The sequence below is a fragment of the Diachasma alloeum genome, unplaced genomic scaffold, assembly GCF_001412515.2.
Source record: "Diachasma alloeum isolate Michigan unplaced genomic scaffold, Dall2.0 Dall_scaffold_00782, whole genome shotgun sequence".
Taxonomy (NCBI): domain Eukaryota; kingdom Metazoa; phylum Arthropoda; class Insecta; order Hymenoptera; family Braconidae; genus Diachasma; species Diachasma alloeum.
Genome location: NW_021680912.1, coordinates 402,651 through 427,696, shown reverse-complemented (window position 1 = coordinate 427,696; position 25,046 = coordinate 402,651). Strand labels below are relative to the sequence as shown.

General features: G+C 37.4%; 3 protein-coding genes across 3 annotated transcripts in view; 2 read left to right on the top strand and 1 right to left on the bottom strand.

Annotated features, from left to right (window-relative positions):
- The first annotated feature begins 5,646 nt into the window (after nt 1-5,646).
- LOC107044658 (glycine-rich protein DOT1-like) lies at nt 5,647-8,662 on the top strand. Its single transcript, XM_015266608.1, has 5 exons — nt 5,647-5,664; nt 5,749-5,807; nt 6,393-6,797; nt 7,302-7,553; nt 8,296-8,662. Exons 1-5 carry the CDS (start codon nt 5,647-5,649, stop codon nt 8,660-8,662), a joined length of 1,101 nt encoding a protein of 366 aa, XP_015122094.1.
- Nucleotides 8,663-17,732: 9,070 nt separating this feature from the next.
- The window catches only part of LOC107044691 (protein snail), a 63,764-nt gene continuing 56,450 nt past the window's right edge, over nt 17,733-25,046 (top strand). The window contains exon 1 of the mRNA XM_015266661.1: nt 17,733-17,867. Within this exon, the coding sequence (XP_015122147.1) occupies nt 17,863-17,867 (5 nt within the window). The 5' untranslated portion in view covers nt 17,733-17,862. The remainder of the gene's footprint in view (nt 17,868-25,046) is intronic.
- Nucleotides 22,803-24,552, bottom strand: LOC107044693 (signal peptidase complex subunit 1). Its single transcript, XM_015266664.1, has 3 exons — nt 24,431-24,552; nt 23,250-23,309; nt 22,803-23,176 (listed from the first exon to the last, which is right to left on the bottom strand). The coding sequence occupies exons 1-3, from the start codon at nt 24,473-24,475 to the stop codon at nt 22,994-22,996; spliced, it is 288 nt and encodes a 95-aa protein (XP_015122150.1). The 5' UTR covers nt 24,476-24,552; the 3' UTR covers nt 22,803-22,993.

Below are 25,046 nucleotides of genomic sequence, written 5' to 3'. Positions count from 1 at the left end.
AATGAGATGTGAGTCCCTCAGATCGCCCCATTTGGTCACGCGATATCGCCGATTAGGTTTCGCCCCTCTCCCGGAATTATTACTCGATAAAAATGATTGTTAATACCTGACATTGCTGAATGGGGGGCCGAAGAAAGTGGAGAATTCCTGACCATGAAACGATCTCGAGGCCAGCTGCGCGCTCTGCGGCGTGTGTACCAAGAAGGACAGAGACGCGTTGTATGGTAAGTAGTCGAGCCCGTATTCGCCAGACGCGAACTCCGCGAAAGGGAAAAGAGGGAGGCGATAGGTGGGAGAGGAACAAGAAGGAAACAAGCCTCCCGGTGCCGCCACAACCGGTAAGAAAGGCCAAGGAGGAATAAACTCTTCTTCTCACCACGACATCAATAAAGCGGATACGTACAACGGTGGAAAGGGAAGGTGGAAGTGTACTGCAGGCAAATGAACTCGCGGAGGCCGAGAATCCGGCGTTCTTCCACGTAAAATGAGGATTAAAACGCACTTCAAAATTTTTAGCTGAAATTTACTGTACATTATCTTGAATTTTGCCGCTGAAACTTCCCGTACATTCATTGGAAATTTTCGTCACATTCCATCAGACTGAGAGAAAATTTCGTAATATGTAGACCATATTTACTTGAGAAAAAACCAGTTACTTTTCATTATTTTCGTGAAATTAAAAATTTCATTGTTCTTTCCCTCAAAATAGAATTTAAGGATATCCAAGTGATTTATTCTTCTTTGCTGGTGGGAGATTGATGAAATAATTTAAAAATTGCAATTTTTGAAAATTACGAGCATTTGTTATGAATAAATTATAAACAATTCTATTCGGAATCATAAGAAATTTATTTATTCAGATTTTTTTTTCAATTATTTATGTACAAACAAGGCATGTTTAAAAAATAATTCTGTGCAAGACGTCATTTGAATGAGGCTTAATATTCATGATTTTTTTCAAATTCTTCTCACGCAATTCAATTGATAAATTGATGAAAAAATCACTAAAAACTGTAAATTTCCAAACATGTGAGAATAGATTCTTTATATCGAATATTGGTTCATGCTTTTGCTCAACTTCCGTTAACGCGAGAAAGTGCTTTAAACTTATGCGAGAATAATAATTCCGCATTTAACCACTAATGAGAGAATTAATGCAACAATAATTCGTTATTCGTGAATCTTAATCTTCAGGAATGATCATTGATCGGAATGAGTATTCATAGCTTCGAGGAATTCGAATCGATTATTTTCTCTCCACGATTTTACTTTTCATTTATGGTTTTATGCCGAGCAATCAGAGAACTGCAGTTAATCCGTAATTATCTAAATGCTAAGTAATGATAATAAATGTGCAGTATTGAGATATTTCTCACATTTGATTGCACCTGTTATATTATCCCCGTAGATACTGCATTCAAACGCCACTTTTATGACTCTCGGCATCGCATTGACCCCGTTATAAAATTTGCTTTCTTGATGAATACGACAATGCTCATTATCGTGCGTTGTGCGTTTATGTTCCAGTTGTAAACGGCTTTTACGCATAATACAGTTGTATTCTGTGAGATTCTCACTGAATAATTTACACAATTTAGAAATTTTTGTTTGAATTATCCGTGTAAAATCGCGGAAATTTTCAACAAGTGATATTTTAGGAAATGTTTAAAAAAAATCACATATTTCGTTCGCGCGGAGAACAATTAATGTGAATTTTAGAGAAAAAATTAACGCAAAGAGTGAATTCTCTTTCTTAACATCATTTTTCACAAAATAAATGGTAAAATTTCGTGAATTTCTGTCATATTTTTCACTGGATTTTTTGTCTAGTTCATTTTTTTTATAATTCAAGAAGAAAATCACATTTTAATTCATTAACTGAATTTTTATTCAGCGGAAATTAGAAAGAATGAAGAAAATTCCGTCGAACATATTCCGCAATCCTAAATCAATTGAAAATTCAGCTAATTTTTGTGCCTAATATTCATGTTTAATGAAAAAACTGAATGAAATTATAAAATTTCATCTCCCAGACCGCAAAAAATCATTGTCCCTCGCAACTCCTCCACCAAAATCTCAGAAACCAAAACAAAAAATGTTCAATCTCCATTTCCGGTGTGACATAAAGTGGCGGCAATTAAGTCAAGGTCGTTTTGGCGAGAATAAACAAAAATGACGCGTAGACGCGCCTAGAAAGGTATCTCCTTTCACGCACGCACTCTCCAACTCAATTTTACCGCATTATAAAAGTGCAAATTCACGATAAATAATGATAAAAGGAATGAGAGGTTCTTCGGTCTTATCCAATCATGTGCCCCATGACTACTAATGCCGCTATTAAACGATCTCAGGGGACTGTGAAAGGTGCAAAGGCCCAATAAGTGGTATAACGTAATGACAGGTTCATACACCTCAGTGCCAAGGCCACCCCGGCAGACCGCTAGAACCACTCCACTTCCGATTGGACTGACCCGAGCATTACGTTTCCTTCCGCCCCTAGAAATGAAATATCATCGGTAGCAAAAAAAAATTCCTCGATGAGAAGTGAAAGTCAAGATCGCAATGATAAATCAGTCTGAAACATTGAAATTCTGGGTACGTCATCCAGATATGTTTTTTCGCCTATTGTTAACGATTTTTTTTCCCGGTAATTGCATAAATTGATGGAACAGACGAGCAAGAAAGGGAAAACGAGGTGAGAGTGGTGGAAAGGGCACGTGTGGAGTCAAGAGTCTTCCTCAATGCTCATCCCACGACTGCAGGCACTTTCTATTTCCTCAGAATTTTTCTGATCGCGGATGAACTGGAGGTGCTCGTTGCCGCTAATCGAAGCCACGAAATTTTGTGGAATTGAAGGGAGTTTTGTCAATAGCTCATTTCGGAGGCTTTCTCATCCACATGTCAAGATTGACCTTTTTATATTCAACTTGGATGTGATCTTTCACTTTCTTCCGGTTGGCAAATGCTTCATTGCTGTCGGGGAATTACCTTTGAAATTTTTAGTAAAAAGTATTGACATTTTCAACATTTTCTTTAGGGGGAATTTTCATACATGTTTTTACTTTAAATTCTACTATTTTATTTTCAATTCTCAATTTGTTGCTAATTAAAATGAATGTAATGTTCAATTTTGAAAATGAATTTGAAAAGTCAAACTGTCGTGAACATTTGTTCACGATTGAATATAAAATACTCAATTTTGGTGACTTTCCAGGATTAATCGGAAAGTCCGTGAATGATTTGAAATTAAATTGAATTGAAATTCACAACATTGAAAATATTCATGCAGCTATCAGCTGATTTTTTTCAGGTTTCTCAGTTATTCAATGACAAGTAATAAATTATGTTTTTTAAAATAATTTGCTGAGAAAATTAACGGAAATTGTGAACTTTCGTTTAATTATTCAGTGAGAATTTATTGTCACTCGAAAAATCAGCAAAATTCAAATTGACGTGACGAAAAATTGACGTAAACTCTAAATATTTCCCTCGAAACTATTTGAATTGACAAATTCTCTCCGAGACTTCAAATTTTCCAAACCTCCCCCCTATTTTTTACACCGCCAAAAATTCGAGTCAAGTTTATAAATGAGTCCCGCCTGAAATCCCAATTATTCAATTACCCGCAATATCGAGTGTAATAATTGCGGTTTTCCAAGAAGATGAGAGGAACCTGATGCCGTTGAAAAAACAGGTTTACATAAACCAGATGAAATGGATCTGCAATGATAACCGATGGAAAGGAACGAACCCCTACGAATGAACCACACGACATTTATGTTGGAGCACGAGCCGTGTCTCTATTATATGGGCCATTTAGCGCCCCCTGCAAACAAGTAAATCCCTGCAAGCAGCACCTGATAAACAGCATAATCCGGCAAAAATTATTGCCAGTTAAAATCGAAAGTGCACGTCCCTCTAGACAGCTCTCAATACTATTTCGAGTGATGGTGATGATTCAAAAGTAATTGACGACACGAGCTCCCAGTTATTGACACAAACACAAACTGTCTAAGTGCTCGGAGTGACTCAATTTTAGTGGAGATGGAATAGGTCTAGACACGCAAGTGCATAACGTAAAAGCCCCTTGAGCCATTTTAATCTGTATCATTATGTGGGAACACGTCTAGACAGAACGGCGTTTTCCTTGGATCAACAGTTCCAATGATTCAGTGGATTTCCGATTGAATTAGGCGCCAGCATCGGCACATCCGCTGGAAGCTCAATCTGCGATTTCCCGTCCGGTAATTCGATTTAATATGACGTTTTTATTCCGAGACTATGAAATATAGTGAAAAACATACGCGGAAGGAGGTATTTTTTTGAATTATTTTTTATTCTAGAATTTTTCGATCGTTAAACCGTGAATTTCGCGATTCAACGCGGGTGAAAATATTTAATAGGAAAATCTTTCGCTTTCTCTGAGAAAATTCATTAAAAATTATATTTTTGTCACCGATTTTTATTTTTCCAGATGAATTATTTCCGTGAGCTTTTTTCTGGACGGTATTTTCGTTTTTTCGACTGTTTTTTTGTTTCTTATGACGAAATTCAATGAGAGAAACTCGTGAAATTCACCTACAAAAATCCCAATGAAAAGATCAACACCTGTTGAATTTATTCAATATAATATTTATTGAAAACCCTACGGTGAAGTTGCATAATTTTCACTGAAAATCGAAGCAAAAAATAAAATAGAATTTTTTACACAATCTCTTAATGAAAATGAAATGTTTCGATTGAATCTTTTATATTTATTCTTGATTCAAAAACACTTGGAATATAAATCTATTGTTCAAATTCCACAAAAACTCGTCATTGAAAAATCTCTGCGATAATAATTCCCTGAGAAAGTCAACGAAAACTGTCAGTTTCACTTCAATTATTCAGTGAAGACTAGGAAAAATTAACGCCATGTAATGACTATATTTTTGAATTTTGAATTAATGAAAATTCAGTTGTTCTTTCTTCATATTCAATGAAAAATTCAAAAACGAAATCATTTGAATTGTCTTGAATTCCCCCTAAATCGACTTCAACGTCAGTCTCTTGAAAAATCATTGTGAATTCTACGAAATTTCAATGTTTTTTTACAGACCAGCTTTTAAATTCGCCATTTTTTAAGGTCTCCTGACTTCTCACGATGACAAAACGTCATGCGAACTCCAATTACATAACGAATGTTACAATTTCAAACGCAAATTTTTTTCGCCTCAACACTAATAGTCCCGTCAATGAATGAGCAAAACGCTAATGACGAAATGCTGTCTCGATATTGTATAGGAAGCCCGAGACATGGCAATGATCAAGTTGAGTGGAGAATGCCCGGAGCGCGAATTTCACTGGCTGTGGGTCACGGCCGGTAGTGTGGGGCTGCACACACCGCCAACACTCACATTTCCTCCTCGTCTTCCGCCGGCAAAATCCCTCACGAGAAACAGGACAGGAACGACGATCACTCGGATATAATCATTGCCCCCACTTCCTCAATATCGTTTAAGAGCCGTTCCTTCCCTTCGACTCATTTTCTCACTGTCTGGGATATATAAACCGGAGGTTGACTTAAATATATATGACAGTGAGCATCCATCGGGTGTTGGGTGCTGATCTAAAAAAGAGGATTGAGAATTGGCAAGACGAGACACCATGGCGTCGCGCTTCACCGTAAGATGTTGAAATATTTTGGAATAATCAAGTTGCGCGATGAGTTCGTTGGCTCAAGGAATTAATCGGATTTCGGGATTTCAGGTTGGAGTGATGCTGGCTGCTACAATTGCTGTCGCAGCAGCTACTTTTGGCACGGAACAGTGAGTTCGAGCTTCTATCCTCATTTTTTTAAGTTAAATTAATGATGGAATACGAAATTTGGATTAATTACATCAAACGCGGTGTATTCGGTTTTTAATAATAGGAAGAATGAAGAATATATGCATTACGATGGCATAAACCGAACATTTCCAATCGTTTATTTAATTCAATTTACTTCAATTGAAGTTATTGATTTTTTACTATTCATTAACGGAATAGAATAACCCGCGTCTTACATTTTTCATTCAATATTCACTTTCCGAAATTTTGATAATTTTCATAGAGAAAAAAACCCTTAGATCTTTGCGTACTTGTTACTGATTTTCAGGAATTTATCACCAAAGTTTCGTGATAAAAATCACTGATCCAGTATTTCCAGTAATTGGTGAGCGATTTCTGAAAATTACAGATGTGTCCCTGACAATCTAAACTTTTTTTCTTCGGCAATTAGAAATTTGATCGAAGGTCGGGTTCAATTTGAATGCAAATTCCTCTCCGCACCTCCAGCAATAAAAATTATTCGTGCGAAAACAGCAGTTTTTTTTTCTTTTTAATAAAATAAGAAATCTTTTTCTTTCTTTCAGTGTGCACATAAAAATTCATCTTCCAGTGGAGGAGAAGCATCACGATGATCACCACGGTGGTGGAGGCGGAGGTGATCACATAGTGATAACGAGTCCGGGAGGTGGCGGTCACGGCGGTGGACACGGAGGGGGTGGCGGTGGCTTCGGGTCAAGTGGAAGTGGCGGCTACAGTTCCGGAGGTCCCGGGGACGATCACGGCCACGGCTCCAGTGATTTCGGGGGTGGGTTCGGCGGGGGCTTCGGCGGAGGTCACGGGGACGATCACGGAAGTGGCGGCTTCGGGTCTGGGGGGTACGGTGGCGGCGGTCACGGAGGCGATCACGGAAGCGGAGGCTTCGGGTCGGGGGGGTACGGTGGCGGCGGTCACGGAGGCGATCACGGAAGCGGAGGCTTCGGGTCGGGGGGGTACGGTGGCGGCGGTCACGGAGGCGATCACGGAAGCGGAGGCTTCGGGTCGGGGGGGTACGGTGGCGGCGGTCACGGAGGCGATCACGGAAGCGGAGGCTTCGGGTCGGGGGGGTACGGTGGCGGCGGTCACGGAGGCGATCACGGAAGCGGAGGCTTCGGGTCGGGGGGGTACGGTGGCGGCGGTCACGGAGGCGATCACGGAAGCGGAGGCTTCGGGTCGGGGGGGTACGGTGGCGGCGGTCACGGAGGCGATCACGGAAGCGGAGGCTTCGGGTCGGGGGGGTACGGTGGCGGCGGTCACGGAGGCGATCACGGAAGCGGAGGCTTCGGGTCGGGGGGGTACGGTGGCGGCGGTCACGGAGGCGATCACGGAAGCGGAGGCTTCGGGTCGGGGGGGTACGGTGGCGGCGGTCACGGAGGCGATCACGGAAGCGGAGGCTTCGGGTCGGGGGGGTACGGTGGCGGCGGTCACGGGTCCTCCGGGGGATTCGGCGCGAGTAGCTTCGGAAGCTCTGGACACGGGGGGGATCTCTCGTCAAGCTATGGACCGCCCTCCTCGAACTACGGACCTCCCGCTGTCGGCCATGGGGGATCGGGTGGCGGTCATGGGTCGCCTTCCTCGAGCTACGGACCCCCGGGTCATGGAGGGTCCGGTTTGAGTCACAGATCGCCTTCCTCGAACTACGGACCGCCACCGAGCTACAGTGGTCCCTCCAGCCACGGAAGTGACTCCTCATCAGGATTTGGGAGCAGGTTAGTCAACTCGCCCCTCAACGCTCGCACGGAGAAATATGTTTCGCGTATCAAACAAGACGGGGATTTTGAAAAAAAAATTAAATCGGACCGATTGTTCGGGAGGATTTAGCAACACAGTTTTTCATAAAAAGTTTAACGATTCAGTTGCTGTCGTTAATAGCAATAGCTTCAGTATCGTGGCATTCTACATCATTTCTAGGCAAAATTAGAAGATAATCAAAATTAATAATTACGAAGCCCCCACTCGGAAGCAAAAATTGAAATTTCATGGGCAGCGGACTTAGGAATTTTAGGACCGTAACATTGAATTCTATCGAGGGAGAAAAAAATATACAATTTCAGATTTCACTGGAAATTCAATGAAATTCCAAATTTTTCCGCGACAGGAAGACGAGAATTTTTTTTATTGCTACAAAAAACACCAACTGACTTGATTTCTTAAATTCATTTCTTTAATTCATTTAAAGATCCCCAACTTGGTTGAATTTTCAATGAAAACTGAATTCTCAATAATTACCAATTCAAGAATATATTCACCTAAAATTTTCAGTTTCCATTGACTATAAAATTTTCAATATTCAATAGCAAAATTCCTTGAAATTAAAAAATTTTTAATACTGCATACGCCACTCGTACAGAACGTATGTCGTTGAATACATGCGGAATGCTTTCGCCTCGTCTGAATAATTCACTCGCTTTCATGAATAAAACCCCCATGAAATGATTTGTAATGTTCTAGCGGCCACGGCGGTGGCTTTGGCGGTGGCTTTGGCGGTCACGGAGGTAGTTTCGCAGGTGCGTCAGCTCACGCGAGTAGCGGCAGCTACTCGCCAGGCCCCGGTCTAGGTTCCTACGCCTCTAGCGGAGCTGACGCTCACGGCTCAGGCCACGGATCATTCGGCGGCTCCGGTGGCGGTTCCTACTCCTCCGGCGGTCACGGCGGCGGTTTCGGCGGTGACTCCTACTCCTCTGGCGGTCACGGCGGCGGTTTTGGCGGCGATTCCTACTCCTCTGGCGGTCACGGCGGCGGTTTCGGCGGTGACTCGTACTCCTCTGGCGGTCACGGCGGCAATCAGGGGGGATTCACTGGCTATCACAAAAAGTAAAAGCTGAATTGAGGAGTCAATGAGGGGAAAAAATAATGGGATAAACATCCTGCCGCCTTTCTTATTTCCAATCCCTTCGAGCCGACAGTGGCCAAGCCTCTCTCGAATACAGCCTCCCGGCGTTGAAACATCCGTTCTCATCCCAATGCGGCTCCTGTTTTATTCGTGTGACACTGGCATATCGTCGTGAAAGTACGCGGATGTTTTAAATTTCACTGATCTCATGTGAAATTTCGTTTATCAATTGATACATACATGTGTCGCTGAACCATCGTTTTCCCTTTCTCCTCTCGTGGCCTCCTGCCAATAAGCTAGCTGCACTGTTCGGAAATTAATCTTGAAATTTTTAACAACCACAAATTTACATGAAATCGCCGCAGTTTTTTAATTGATCAATTGGGAAATTTCTGGAATACTCGATGGAATTTCCGTTTTCACGTCCTTTTAATTATAGAAGTGACCGAAAAATTAATTCAATGCTCAACTTTTACAATGTGGTTTTAAATTCTTGAATTCGTTCATTGAATTTCCAAAAACTTTCTAATATTGTTTTTTTTTAGTTTTACTGCGTTGTTTGTAACATAATTCATATGGTGCACTGTTAGAAAATTACTCGTGAAATTTTTAACAACCACAAATTTACATGAAATCGCCGCAGTTTTTTAATTGATCAATTGGGAAATTTCTGGAATACTCGACGGAATTTCCATTTTCACGTCCTTTTAATCATAGAAGTGACCGGAAAATTAATTCAATGCTCAACTTTTACAATGTGGTTTTAAATTCTTGAATTCGTTCATTGAATTTCCAAAAACTTTCTAATATTGTTTTTTTTTAGTTTTACTGCGTTGTTTGTAACATAATTCATATGGTGCACTGTTAGAAAATTACTCGTGAAATTTTTAACAACCACAAATTCACATGAAATCGCCGCAGTTTTTTAATTGATCAATTGGGAAATTTCTGGAATACTCGACGGAATTTCCATTTTCACGTCCTTTTAATCATAGAAGTGACCGGAAAATTAATTCAATGCTCAACTTTTACAATGTGGTTTTAAATTCTTGAATTCGTTCATTGAATTTCCAAAAACTTTCTAATATTGTTTTTTTTTAGTTTTACTGCGTTGTTTGTAACATAATTCATATGGTGCACTGTTAGAAAATTACTCGTGAAATTTTTAACAACCGCAAATTTACGTGAAATTTCTCTAGAATTTAAAAATCAGCCAATTATTTTGTAAAAATTGGATTGAATTCAAGTTCACACCATTTAGATTTCCGACGCAGTTGTTAATGGAATTTCAAAAGAATTTCTGACATTGTAGTATTTTTTAGTTTTATTGCGTTATGTTTGTAACATAATTCATCTGTACATATTCGTGTTTACCTGTTTGAATGTTTGTAATAAACTTTTTATATTTTTTTTAAATACTGTGTTATCACTGCTTCCCAGTCCAATGAGAATGACGAAGTGCGCAATTACCCAGGGACATTGTCTCCCGAGACTGTTTACAAGTTTTCACACAATTTCACGTGTCACAACATGTACTCTCATCGCAATTAGAGATGATAGAAGGAATTCAGGTGAAAAATAAAGTAGGTAAGACTGGAGTAGGAAGTAGAAAACCATTGAATCAACAATTTTGCGCTGTTGGAAAATTTTCTATCGCTCATCGCGTGAGAGATTCGCTCGAAATGGAAAGCCCCTGCACTTGTGTCAGGATGAAGGTGAAAGAGAATCAGGCATACGTGTCTATGGATTTTTATGGATTAATGTTTGTGCAGTTGTTGGAGAAATGGTCGGGGCGCATTTCACCGCCTACTGTTCTCATGTGCGATAGATGAGCCCACTATATCATTACGTGAAAGTAAAGCTGAGATCGATACTTCCGTTGATAAACAAATGGTCATTGCAGTTGAGGTGCAGCTGGAACAGTCAAAGTCCATCTGCAGAGTCAGTGGAACTCCAGAGAACGAAGTGCGCTTTTGCTTTCTCCGTGAAGAGGGAAAATGAATTGAGTAATCCAACGCTGATTACTCATTAATTTTACTATTCCGTGGGAAAATATTTTGCATTATCTTATCTTGTAACGATGATATTTTTGCTGCATTTTGACATAACATAATTCATTTAACTAATTATTTTATGCAAAAATAATAGGGATTCAATTACTTATGTTAATTAAAATAAGTAATTTTTACTAGAATTATTCGTTCGTTTTTTTTAAGCTCTCAATTTTTGCATTGGGATGTTAAAGAGTTGATGAAGATAATGGGCTTTTACTTTCGTCATGAAACATGAAAACGAATCGAGTAATTCAACGATAATGATTCATTAATTTTACGAGCTAATGAAGAATGAGTGATAAAGGGGGAAATCCCATGGCGAAACATTCTGAATTATGCTACTGTAAAAATAATGTTTTCATTGAATTAGCACATAAAATACCGTAATTTTTACGGGAATTATTCGTCCTTTTTTTTAAGTTCCCAATTTTTGTATTGGGATGTTAAAGAGTTGAAGTCCATTTTTAAGTGACACTTCACAGGATGAAGATGCGCTTTTACTTCCTTCATGAAAAGAGAAAATAAATTGGGTAATTCAACGATAATGATTCATTAATTTTACGAATTAATGAAGAGCGAGTAATAAATGAGGACATGTCATGGCAAAATATTCTTATCTTATTGATATTTTTGTTGAATTTTTACATAAAACACTATAATTTTCATTAGACTTATTCGTCCTCTTTTTAAGTTCCCAATTATTGTATTGGGATGTTAACGAGTTGAAGTCCACACTTTCTGCATTGAAAGAGAAAATAAATTGAGTAATTTAACGACGATGATTCGTTAATTTCAAGAGATCAGGAATGACTCATTGAAAAATGAAATTCCACCGCAAAATATCTCTACTTATGTACAAAATATCCTTCAACCCAGAGATTTTACAAAAAATAGTGCATTTTTTACCGCAATTTAGGGGTAAATTCTCACAGAAAGTGCTCTCTGTGCATTTCTAAACGAAAAATAATCCCATAAAAAATGAAATTTCACGTCTAGACACGAGCGGAAGTCATTAGACGGGTTATCCTGCAAGCGGTAATGGCTGAATGAGCAATGAACTTGACGTATGCCAAGGATATTAATTCAATCCCCCGGGCACATGAATTACACGTAACGTGAGCGCGTTGATGCATAAAAGCCCGGGAGTCCTTAGTTCGTCTCATTTCCTCAAAACTTTCCCTTCCTTCCGAGTAAAATCTTCATCCGTTGTATTATAAACATACTTATCTGCATTTGAGGCTCATTCTGGTGCGTGTTTCACAGATGTTGCCACTGAAACGAGAGTGAGAGCCAATCAGGAAGACTTTAGTTCCTATTTTGCCCCTTATGATTACACTGTTTACATTTATAAGGCGCTCAGAAGCGAAATCGAGTTTAGTCTTTACTGAAAATTCAAGAGTGCACGAGACGAGTGGAAACAATATCATGTTACGGATACAAGTGGGTTTCGTTCGATTTTTGAATTATTTAAAGTAGTATTTTCCAACTCCGCGTAAGTCGTTGAGTGCAACGAGGAAAAATAAATTTAAAATGCCCGAAAAAAATTAATTCATCAAATTCTCCCGGAAATACAAATTATAATTTTCGTGTTAAACATAAAATTTTTATTTATTTCCCGCTAATTTTTTTAGATTTTTTTCTACATTTCAATCGTCTCTCTTATCTCGGAACATTAATTTTTTAGTGAGACTGCGTTATTTTGCTACTGCTGAATTTACTATTCTCATAATAATAATAAATTTATTATTATTATAGTACTAGACTGCCAATTGAGCACGAAGTCAACCAGAAAGTTGATTATTTATATCAACTTGCGTTTAAAATTTGTTTCGAATTTATTTAATATTCAAAATTGACGTTGTGTATATACTACTTTAATTATTATGTCCTAGTTCGCGAACTCTGTTATTTCGGCGCTCAACCGGCAGAAACTGAAGACAATCGCGGTAAAACCGCCGTAATTACAGGCAATCTTCTTGATATATTGTATCGTAAAACAGACTGTAATTTTTTGCATACAAACTTTCACGTTTTGTTAATTCTATGAAAAATCCACTATAATTTTTCGCGTTACGCGCTAATGTTATAAGACGTTATGAAAGTTTGACGGTAATTCACCGTGGAAATGTAGTTATTCGGTGAAGATGCTTGCGCAATTTCAACATGTTATTATGTACTTCGTATGAGTTAGTTTTATTAATTCACTGTAATTATTGCAGCTAGTTGTCTTGATGATCCTCGCGGCGACGTTTGCGACAGCAGCGCCAGTCCCCGGGGATTCCCACCAGTAAGGGAACTTGATACAGTTCATTTTGTCCGGGATTTCCCGGTGATGGGACACTGGCATTTTTCAAAATATTACCGAGTTGAATTGGTGATAACATGTGACAATTTTTTTTACTCTAGAATGATGAAATTATTTCTGAGTTACGGATGGCGTTTGAATTTCGATTAGAGATAATTTTTATTATTGCAATAGGATAAAAAATCATAACAGCAATTTGTTTTCCTCAGGAGAATTCCCTGATTTCTATCAATTTTTATTGTCTAGTTGAACTAATTCACAGTTCCTATCGATTTTTTCATCAAATCGTGAATTTCCAATGACGAAAATCCGCGGATTTTCCGTGTAGTTGTCACTACATGCATTTGGTGCTGACAAATCGGGTTCAATACTCGTGGGAAAATTGTTCTTTGTGCCGCCTGAAAGCAGGAAGGGAGGAATTCCCAGATTTATTTGAATTTTCTATCAAAACATCAATACTCATGACCGAATTACTCTGAATCTTCAATTAATCAACACTTTAATAATAAATTCACCTGAATTTTCCTGATTTCTCTTCATTTTCATAGACTAATTGAACAAAAATTTACAGTTGCTATCGTTTTTTTCATCAACATTTGAATTTTTAATGACAAAATTCCTTGAAATTTCAGTAGAGTCATCACTTGGTAAAAATATCACGTTTTTGCACTTGCATTGAAAATTATTATTCGCGTACACGTACAGTAAAATGGTTTTTGACTCGAGAGACATGGAATCTTATTTCTAAATCCTAGTAATGCACGTAAATATTGCATTCACAAACAGCCAAAGATGTCCAATCAGCCCCGCCCACCCCAAAATTCTTCCGTACATCACAGTAATATTTTTTTTTCCAGTGTTCACCTGAAAATTCGTGTACCAACGCATTTCCACACCCACACACACACGATAGAGAAAAAAGTGTTCGTCCCGGTGAAAAAGGAAATAGAGTACAAGCCCATTCACACAGAAGAGCACAAGTATCACGAGGAGAGCGATCACGGTGGGTCGTGGTGAGGAACAATAACGAGAAGAGATCTATTACCTCCGTTGATACCTTCGTAAAAATTGTTACTGCGTTCTATGAAAATTGTTATGAAAAATGTCGACCACTTGTTGATTCACTTATGCACTAATAAAGATTTTACGTGTAAGGAAACTCCCCGAGTTACGTCAATACTCTTTTTATTTTACAAGTTTGCGTACAAAAAATAAAAACATTCAGGTAACAAAGGGGTATGATGTATGTACAGTCGGTTGATTTATACCCGACCCTCACCGGATATCAATCTTCTTTAGTAACGCTCAGCTTTTCTTCATCCTCCACTCCACAGACATTTCATTTCGCGAAAGCTCCTGCCGAATATTGCTGAAGGGACTTTGAAGTGGATCCACACCAAAGGTTGAATACTGCTTATTACTACACTAGTTTGCCTATGGATTAGGGTTCTGAAATTGAAAAGCAGAATTAGGAATGCGGAGGTTGATATTAAATTATGGGACGGGCTGGTGCGCCCCAGGAATTTACTAGAATTTTCTCCAATATTTTTCGGTGGATTCAAATGAAAATAGGAAGATGAATATTATTCTGCGATTTTTAAACTATTTAACACAATTTTTTAATACATTCGGGAGTTCTTTGCACAAATGAAAAGTGAAATTGAAAACTTGATGGAAATTTGTGAGGGGAATTCAATTTGAAAAATATATTCAATAGGAAAAATTTAATGTTTTTTGTATAGAATTTTCTGGGCACAAATTTTCAATGTTTTTTCTCTTTTCTTGAAAGAAAATAGTACTCAAATTTTTTATGGATGCATAAAAAATGAATTTATTTCATTTATATTAAGAATTTCTAATAAAATTCCCTACGAACTGCGCTAGGTTTTTTTTTACTGAATTTTGTCATAAGTTTACGGTTTATTTCAGTGATGTTTTGGCCTAATGTTAATTTTATTTTGTTGATTCTCCACATAAAGAAAGGGTTTGGAAAATATTTGTGAGAAATCGGGTCAACGAAATATAATATATTGTCAAATAAAAAAAACGTCACTCACTGTTCATGTTAACTGCATTGTTCTGAGAACTGGAATTCTCTCTGAGACTCTTCACCACCATCCCTTCTCCTCGTGAATGGGCTCGTGGATGGGCTCATGAATGGGAACGGGCACGTGGATCTTCTCAATGTGGTGGACTGGGACATGTACCTTTTCGATGACCGGGTAGGGCACTGGGACGTGGACCTTCTCAACGTGGTGGACTGGAACCGGTACGTGAACCTTCTCGACGTGATGCACCGGTACGTGAATCTTCTTCACGTGGTGATGGTGGACTGTGTGCACATGGTATGGCACATGGATCTTCACGTGTTCACTGATGAGAAGAGGCAAGGTAATGTTCGAAAAGTATTCGATTCGCGGGTGAAAAATCATGAAAGTTCAAATTACAATTAAATTTCAATGAGATTCTGAATTTTTTTTGCTGCAGGAAAATTAAAACTCTTCAATTTATTTCCTTTTTTTAATTTTATTTATTTATTTATTTTTTTTGATCGATGCTTACATCGAAAATTCAAATAAGATTTAGTGCTGAATTACACGGAATTTTTAATTATTGAAAATTCAACACTATATTTAATTGAATTTTCCTGGTTTCTACTCATTTTCATAGATGAATTGAACTGAAATTGCGGGTTTCCACTGATTTTTTCATCGAATTCTGAATTTTTAATGAGGAAATTCCTTGAAATTTCAGTAGAACTGGCACTGGATACAAATTGCCGAGAAGTGAACCGGGTGCTGAGAAATATTTCCCGACTTATTTGAATTTCTATTGAAAACATGAATATTCTCTCCAATAACATATGCACCCGAATTTTCCTGACTTTTCTTAATTTTCATAGACTCATTCAACAAATATTCGCAGTTTCTCTTGATTTTTCAAAATCAAATTGTGAATTTCCAATGACCAAAGTCGTTGAAATGTCAGTTGAGCTGTCATTAGGTAATTTTTTCGCCAAGTAATATTGATTTATTCATATCGTTTTTACCAAGTAATTGTTTTTCAACAAATTGCCCATTTGCAAAGACCAAAGTCGTTGAAATTTCATTTGCGCAGTCACTTGTCAATTTTTTCACCAAGTAATATTGATCTATTCATATAATTATTACCAACTAATTGGTTTTCTCAAATTGAAAATTTTCGATGACTAAATTCCTTCGCATTTGCATTAAATTCATTATTTCCACACAAGTGCGGAAAAGTGACATTTTCCTTGAGTGAAACGTCTAAGACCTGCCGAAGGTGAGCGCTACCCTCCCGCGCGTCAAAAAAAAATTTTACGCACGAGTATAGAACCCCATTTTCCCCTACTATAAACACTACTACATATAAAATAGGTTTTTGCGCACGTGGGGCAGGCGTAAAATGTCGCTCTGCGCACAGCGTAAAGAAAAAAAAAATTCGAAACCCGTCGTTTGGATTGAGAACCAAGAATGAAGAGATTGAGATCCACTGAGAGGATTTTGAAAAGCGAGAGTAATTCCTTGTGTGCATCAACTCCGATATAAACACGGCGAATTTACATACAACGGTTTGTTGGGTATACGTCTTGGTGCCCCAGTTATCGTCGGGGAATTAATCAGCTTTTATTGTGACAGAAATACCTGCATGCATTTATCAACATTAATCTGTCTTTCGTTCATTCACGAAAAAACCGTCTCAATCGGGAAGACGAATATTTCTTCGTCAGATTCGATTGCGAGAAGGAACCCCCCGGCCGGCATTACTAAATAGTGCGTTCATTCGGACGCGGAGCTGTTGCGTGAGCGAGTGTAATGGTCGTATCGCGTGTGTTAGACAATAACAGACACCAGGCTTCCGAATTGATAGTGAATTTATATGAAAACTGTTGCGTAAAACCGGTGAACACGTGTCTGGATCAATTAGTGATGGATTTTGTTGAGTGAATGTAGATCGTTCCCTCGAATTACGTTCCTTCGGAAGCGTGAGGATCGCTGAAAAGGTTAGAGTTGTGTTTGGAAAACCTAGCGAATTCACTGAAAAATTTTATTGGATTTCTCCTCAACTTTCTATTAGCTCCTGGCCGATTCAATTGAAAAATTCAGCAGCTTATCTGCATTTTTTGTTCTGTTGAAATGGTCAATGGAAAATATTCTCATATCTAAGTTTTTTCCAATGTTCATAACTCGCAAATGAATTCGTCAGTTGAGGTCAGTCCGGACCCATCACCAGGAGGAAGACCTGTACTTTATGAGAAACGAAATTTATCTCGTTTTATCAATAGTTGAATGGATTAACGTTTAAAAAAAGGAAGAGTGGGTTCTTCTGTGCAAGTTCTTGAATTGATATATTTTCTAGAGAAATTCCTCGGCTCAACTTTTCCAATTTTCGTTTATTTTTTTTAATGAGAAGAGAAGATAAATGAGTGGAAAATACTTGAAAAATTCATGCCAAGGATTTCGGGGATTACAAGGAAAATAAATTATCCTGTTTCATCATGCTTCAATGAATTGTTAACATTGAAAAAAAGCAAAAGGGCTCATTGCCCCTCCTTTTTTTCCCGATTTTTTAAATTATAAAATAATTTCTGTTGGACATTCCCATGTTTCTTCAACAGAATCGTTCAAAAACTGATAGAATTCCCGAATTCCACCGAATTCGCTAAGTTTTTCTATAAATTGTTGTCGTGTGTGTTTCGTTAAACTCTTCATTTGAAGGATTAATTAATTCAAATTCGTGCGTGAGTGAGATATCGCCGGAATGAAATTGTGCCAGAAGGCGACAGATGCTGAATTATAGCCTGGATGTGGTGAGCAGTAAAAATTGAAATTATACCGCATGTTTATTCATTAATTCTGATGATTTAGGAGTGGAGTTCTGAAACATCACAGAACAAGTAGATTTTTCGTTTTTTGTTGAACGATGAAAAACCTTCATCACGAGTTATTTTATGGGAAAACAGAGACCCCTTTTACAAAAAAAAATCATCCAGTTACAAAAAATCACTAGCAATTTTCTCCCAATATCACTTGCTCTCGAGTGCATGAATAATAATAAATTACTAGTTTTCGAATAAATCAAATGCTCAAATGAGTCGACCGAGAAAAATTTTCGATAACTTATTGGTGAAAGGCGTTTTAAGCTGTTGCAGAGGTTCGTTTCCTGGGAATTACTCATTAATTATTATTCCGTATTTAATTTCACCCAAAACCAATTAGATTTTTCATATTTTGGCGAATATTACAATGTCTGTATGGAATTATCGCAGGACAAAGTATGAAAGGAGTAAAAATGTCTCTTGACATTAATTATCATTGTGATGTACATTGTTAGAAAATTACTCTTGAAATTTTTAACAACGAATAATTTACATGGAATTTCCACTGATCTTGTTATTAATAAATCAGTCAATTGTCTTGGATATTCAATAAAATTTGATTTTTCAAATTCATACAACAATAAAAATTATTGAAAATCGTGAAAATTCAGGCCACTTCTCTTCTTAATTTTCAATCCTTTGAAAATTCAATTGAATGTAATCCTTAATTTTCGCGATAGATGTGAAAATCCAAATTGTCATTTAAAATTCAATGACCATTCATCGTGAAAAACTTAATTTTATTAAATTTTCAAGATGAATCAGTAATTCGCTGAGCAATTTAGTTTGAAATTGAATTCAAGTTCCGAACATTAAAAATTCAAATGCATCTGTTCCTTAAATTTCAAAAAATTTCTAACAGTGGACAGATAATTAATATCAGTCAGTCCCCGCTGTCAATAATTAGTAAGAATAAGGGAATGGAATTATTACAATTCACTGTTTCACTACTAGATCAATTTCTCACAATCAAAAGAATGAAAGAATTCCCGAAAAGAATTCCCGGTGATTATTTTGTGAATGTTAGGTGTTTTCGATCTGCTGCAGAGGTTCATTCCTTCGAAATTATTCAATGATAATTGTTCCGTATTCAGTACATGTGTCAATGATATAAGAAGAGTGGCTACATTTCCTCGTTATTTTCCGTACAATTATTAAAAAAATTAATACTCACTGATGGTGCCCCCATCCTGGTGCGGGCGCTGCCAGGGCAACAGCCACGATCCCGAAAGCAATGAGCTGAACAAAAACAATGAGAACATAACGATAATTACGGGACAAATTTCGAATACAGAAAGTTGCAGCGGCGCGCTTTGCTGCTCTATTACGTGACAATATGAAGAACGAGATGTACGAAATGTCCTAATTTAGGTATTTTATGTGATGGGTGAAAATGCACGACTTTCTTACGTGACGGGACTCGCAATGCTCCCGTCGAGAATCAAACGAACAAGTTGGCATGCTAATTCAGTTAATTTTATCAATTTTAGTTTCTGCATGAAAGTCTGATGGGAGGGACTCCAGAAATTTTTGAATACAATGGGAAAGCGATTCTTTAAATTACGCTATTAAAATTTTTTTGATGAATGGGTAAGGAATAAAATATTTTTTGAGGATATCGAAATACACTGGCCATTTTTAAATTCAATTTGGAAGAATGTTATCGAGCATTTTACATTTGATTCTCCATTTTCAAAAATAGGAAACATTAAACAAAATAAAAAATCTGATTTTTGAAAGAAAATAAAATGATTTAGAAATTATGAACTTCTTATGAATAAGTTACAGACAATTAATTGTCTGATGCAAAAATAATTTTTTGAAATTGCAACGAACTCCCCGATGTTCACAATTTCACAAAAAAATGCCGAAAGTTCAAACATTTTCCATTAGAGAAATAGAAATTGCAATGACTCGAGTGAAAATTACATTTTTTTATTTAAAAAAAGTTGCGGAATATCATATTGCCCTTTTTACTAGAATTTTGATTCAACAATTGTCTCTATATCTTCCTCTCCGCGTATTTATCCAAAAAAAGAAATGCTGAAAAACTATTCTTCTCAAAAAGTACTTCAATGTCGCCGATTTTCCCCGCTTTTTTCAAATTCATCTCAAAAATTCAATTTCATTCCAAAATTATACGAAAAAAATCTCCGGATCTACAGTACCCGCACGAAATTCAGAAAATTACTGAGATATCCTCAAATCTGAGATCAAATGCCGATAAATCACGGTAGCACTGCACTTGGTATCCGCCAGGAACAACCGACAATTCCCAAAAATAAATTATCAATCGATAAATGAAGAGAGTACTCACGGCAAAGGTGTGAGAGTACATATTTCTTTCTGAGAGAGTCAATATGTCGCGATACTTTTAGCGAATGCTGATACAGTTCTGGTTGTTTAGCGGTCAGCGATGGGTTTATAAAGGTGGGTCTCGACACGAAATGGTTAAACGGGTGGGAGACTAGTGTCCACCACTGGGGATATCTCGTTCAGGGATAGGAGTGCAAATGCACCCACCGCTGATCCCGGTCCCTGTGGATAACTCTTTTTTTTCACCATTGAATTACGTAAAAAGCGCGGAAACGGTGCGTGCATATGTAGTTACGTGGCGGAGGTTTGCGTAGCTCTAAATATTCCACGTGCCTGCGGAAAGGAGGAGTCTCGAGTGGGCATATTCCACTGTTACAGTAGCGATTTTGTAACGTTCATCCCGAAAAATAAATGCCATTTAAATGAGGAGAATATTTGGCGTAAAGTGAGCGTAAACGGACCATTAAAATCGCTCGTGAGTTGTCTTGGATTGACACAACATCGTTTCGATTTCGAGAATGGGTTGACCAATCTTGATTTGCGGATGAGAGGTGACGTTTGCTCATCGATCCCGAAGGGGTGGGCCGGCCTCGTTGGGATGATGAGGCATAGGGAACAAAAATCTGGTGAAAATTACGTTGTTCAGAATTTATTGTTGAAATTTACGGGGCACTTTTTGGAGATTTTTGATAGATTTTAGTTCCACCGAAAATTCAAGGAATTTTGGTAATAAGCATTCAGAATTTCGTTGAAAAATTAAAGAGAACGGTAAATTTTAGTTCAATTATTGCCTGGAAATTAGTTGGGTTCATAGATGATGAATGAGGAATAAAAATTTGGTGGAAATTACACTGTTAAAAATTTTGGGCTGAAATTTTTAGCAATTTTTGTCACATTTCAACGAAATTTTATTAATGTCGAATTTTTAACGAAATTATATTTAACAAAACCATGCATAACATGCATTGAGCAAAAATTTCATTAAAAAATATTAATTGTAAGAGAAAATCGATGGAGACTGTAAATTTCAGTTGAAACTTCATCTTTTTTCCGTCAATCGAATTCAATGTCACACATGTCAAGAATTCCCACTAAAATTTGCCCCTAAATTCTAGTACTAATTTTTCAAAATTTTCATCAAAAGAGCTATCAGTCTAGAAAAAATTACAATAATTGAGTTGGAAATTCACAAACATATTTGGATTTAAACGCCTGTCATTGTATTTTTTTCCACCAAAATACTAATTTCTTGAAATGCAATAGTAGAACTCTACCGATTTCACTCCGCACTCCCAGTTCCTCACCCCACATCCACCATGACTCGGCTAATTCCCATTCATCCACGGTTCAGCTTGATGGGGCATGTCAAGGGTAGAATTCACAAGAACTAAAAATCCCAGTATGAAAAATTTATCTCCGAGCTTTTTCTTTTGTTCCAATGTAGGAAGTGCAGCGGTCAGAATACCCAAACGTTATCCATCATACACGAGTGAAAGTGTTTCGTAATTCCATCGTGTATTCTTTCATATATATCTATATATGATCCCTCCCTCCCCTTCCCCCAGAGGGGGAGCTCACGAGGCGTGTCCGTTTTGCCAGGGCGAAGTTTCCGTACTCATCCTTAGTCTCGTGCACATAAAAGAAGTAATCTTGCGCAACAAGATGACCCAGCTTCGTCCCTTTTAACAATAAATTATCCCAAGTCTTTATTCGTTGTGAAAGTCACGTATGCTTCATTCTCGCAGGTACCAAAAAATTTTATTGAAGAACCGAGCAGATTCGTTGGGAAATTCTGTTCCTATAGAAATTCCTGGGCTCAAATTTTCCAAGTTTTTCTGTCTGATTTTCTTAATGAGAAGAGAAGAAAAATAGAGTGAAATATTGGAAAGTTCCTGTCAAGGAATTCTTACTGAACAATTCACAATAAAAAAAAATTATAAATTTTCATTGATTAATTAGCGAATTCTCTAGAAAATTACATTCATTTAGTTTTTTTTTAAATGGAAATGTTCAATGGAAAATATTAAATATTGTTGTGGAAAAAATCAACAGAATTCGATTTTTCTGCACAATTTTGTCTATTGCCAAATTTTCTATAGAAATACATCGGCTCCAATTTCCCTAATAGTAAAGTTTTTTAAATTTATCTCATAAAAAAAAAAATAGCATGGAAAAACATTGGAAAATTCACGTGGAGGAATTCCCATAGAAATAAAAAAATCGTCTGCTGATTTATAACAGTTCCTCTGATTTTTTCTATAGAATAGTTTCTATCAAATTCGCTAGATTTTTCAATGAAATTTTTTCGTGCGTGCATTCACTTTCGTTGTCCTCTTCTGCATGTATTTTCGAAGAAAATATTCCCAGTTGTCTGCGACAAGAGGAGAAAATAAAAGAACGTGGCCGATGAAAGTGCTCAAAGCTGGAACGAGTCCAATAGCAAGTGTTATCTGATATTTTAATTGTCGGTGCACACGCGTGACCGATTTTTCCTGAAAATATATAATAAAGACTGGGTACCAGAGTCATTGAGTAACAACAACAACACAATTTTCAAGGAGTAATTAAATATTATATTGCGATAAATGCACAGATCAGGGTGAATGCCCTGGACTGTAAATTTCACACAGAATATTATTTTTTGTACAGTTTTTTGTAACGTTTATTTAATAATTAGAGATTAATAATAATATCCACAATGTTAAATGCTCGCGTAGAAAACAGTGAATGTTGAATGGAAGTTATTTCTTCTTTTTGCTCTTCGATAGGGCTTCAGTCTGGGGCTTCTGCCAGTCTAGGGGTGTACGTCTGTACATTGGCCATGGGGGAACGGTTATTATAGCAGCCATTACACAGCCAGCACCGAGAATGTAGAGGGCTTGGGAAAATTCTTGGATAGCATATCCCCAAATCAGTCCTACGAACTGAATAAAAACAAGTCAAATGTTATTCTCGTGAATAAGGGGAGGTGGATATGAAAGGGAATGGGGCACTCACTCCGAAGAGAGTTACAATGATCCTGGACAGTTTTTCAGCCCTCGCTTGACCCTCGTAGTCCTGTGGAAAATAGACAAGGACTGAATGTCGTAAAACTAACGATGAACGTTGTCTAGTTTTTTTGCAGATGTTTCACTCTTCTTTCACTAGTGGGTGAAATGGTCCGATACCAGACGTTATTTAGAACGAGAAAAAGGGCACAAAATTACTGTTGGAAAATTGTTTGGAAATTACTTTAATTGAAAAGGATTATTTCAATTAAAAAATATTTGAATTTCAACTGCAGTTCAATTGCGTAAAATTTACATTTAAGTGTTCTGGAATATTCAGTGAAATTTCAATTTCCAGGTCCATATAATTATTTTTCAAGACGAATAAAAAGTGCCTTTAACGATTACATCTTAAATTCATTTTGAATTGACAAGTCATAATTTAAAAACAGCTGTCACTTGAATTGAAAACATAATTACACTGTAGGAGAAAAACGATTCGTGTATCTGTAAAATTACAGCTAAAGGCCTCCAAAATTACATAAAATACACTAGTTTTTATCGTTCTCTAGCGATTGCTCCTGTTCAACTAGTGCATTCACTGATGCAAAGTGCTTAGTTATTCTAAGGTACAACTTTTTAACCCTTGAACTATATCATCACGAGCCGATGAATTCGATAATTAATAAATGATTAAACGAAATAAAGAACTTTTCGTCGATGACCCAACATTGTTGTTGGAATTGCTATTAGTTACCACAAAAGAAGTTTGTTAAATTTTCATTATTTTTCATTACCATGCGCCATAATTATGATTTCTTCATCTCACAATTCTTAAATTCCTTCTCAATGGCATGAATAAGAGTAAGAAAATCCCCTCTAGGGGTGAATCTTCCATGCATTAGTTATTTCACCCTCTAGCCAAAAAAAAAATATCATTTCGCCAAAAAAATATCCTCAGCAAGCGTTGATCAGCCCTCAGATTTTCTCGTGTGCGTTAATAAACCCATGAAAAAGACTAAATTGAGAAATTTCACAGCTGGCAGTGGCATACGGTAAACACAGTGCTCTAACCTCAAAATAACTCTTCCCCAATGTTCTTTGGGAGAGTTGGATAGCTTAATAACACGTTCCTTACCCTTTTCCCTTAAATATTAACGTAAAAATACCAGAAGTCATATATTAACTTACCATGTGCGTGGGTATAGACTTTATTGACTGAATTAACGATGCCATGATTAAATGTGAACCGGTGACAGCAGTTGCAACAACAGTAACGATGAAACAAAAAAGAGTTGACGTGGTGGTTGTGACTTGATAGGATCTCTCGACGCAGGCGCCGACACCGCCATCTTGAAAATTGTATCGATCACCCGGGAAAATTCTAATGGCAAACTTTCCCCTGGATTTTTCCATGGAAATAATCACGAATGCAATTGCATTAGTATTTGATTAATTCAAATATTTAATCAGTGAAACAATCGGGCGGTCTTTGTCCTGGAGAACAATGGGTGACTCGATTATTTGATTTTTTTAATCATTCGGGGGACGTTTCAGCGTTTAACGATAATACTATGGGTGTCTCAGATCGTATGGACGGAATTTAAATGAGGAAGAAAATTCTGAATTCAGAATTACCCGACGTGCTTGCATTCCGGAGTATGCGCAATCGATGAATATAGCTGAGAGGATAAGAGCTACAAATATAAGAATGAGGATTACGAAAGTTTGTGGAGATCACGCATGAGAATATCTAATTGAGGGCGTAAACATTCACTGGAAAATTCGATTTGCTTTCGACAGAAAT

What these genes read in the sequence shown, in the direction of transcription:
- LOC107044693 (XM_015266664.1), bottom strand. Translation starts at nt 24,475, where the DNA reads ATGGCATCGTTAATTCAGTCAATAAAGTCTATACCCACGCACATG. An exon ending in AGTCTATACCCACGCACATG is followed by an intron (nt 23,310 to 24,430) that starts GTAAGTTAATAT and finishes TATTTTCCACAG; the next exon opens with GACTACGAGGGTCAAGCGAG. An exon ending in TCATTGTAACTCTCTTCGGA is followed by an intron (nt 23,177 to 23,249) that starts GTGAGTGCCCCA and finishes GTTTTTATTCAG; the next exon opens with TTCGTAGGACTGATTTGGGG.
- LOC107044658 (XM_015266608.1), top strand. An exon ending in GGAGGCTTCGGGTCGGGGGG is followed by an intron (nt 6,798 to 7,301) that starts GTACGGTGGCGG and finishes CGGCGCGAGTAG; the next exon opens with CTTCGGAAGCTCTGGACACG. An exon ending in TCATCAGGATTTGGGAGCAG is followed by an intron (nt 7,554 to 8,295) that starts GTTAGTCAACTC and finishes GTAATGTTCTAG; the next exon opens with CGGCCACGGCGGTGGCTTTG.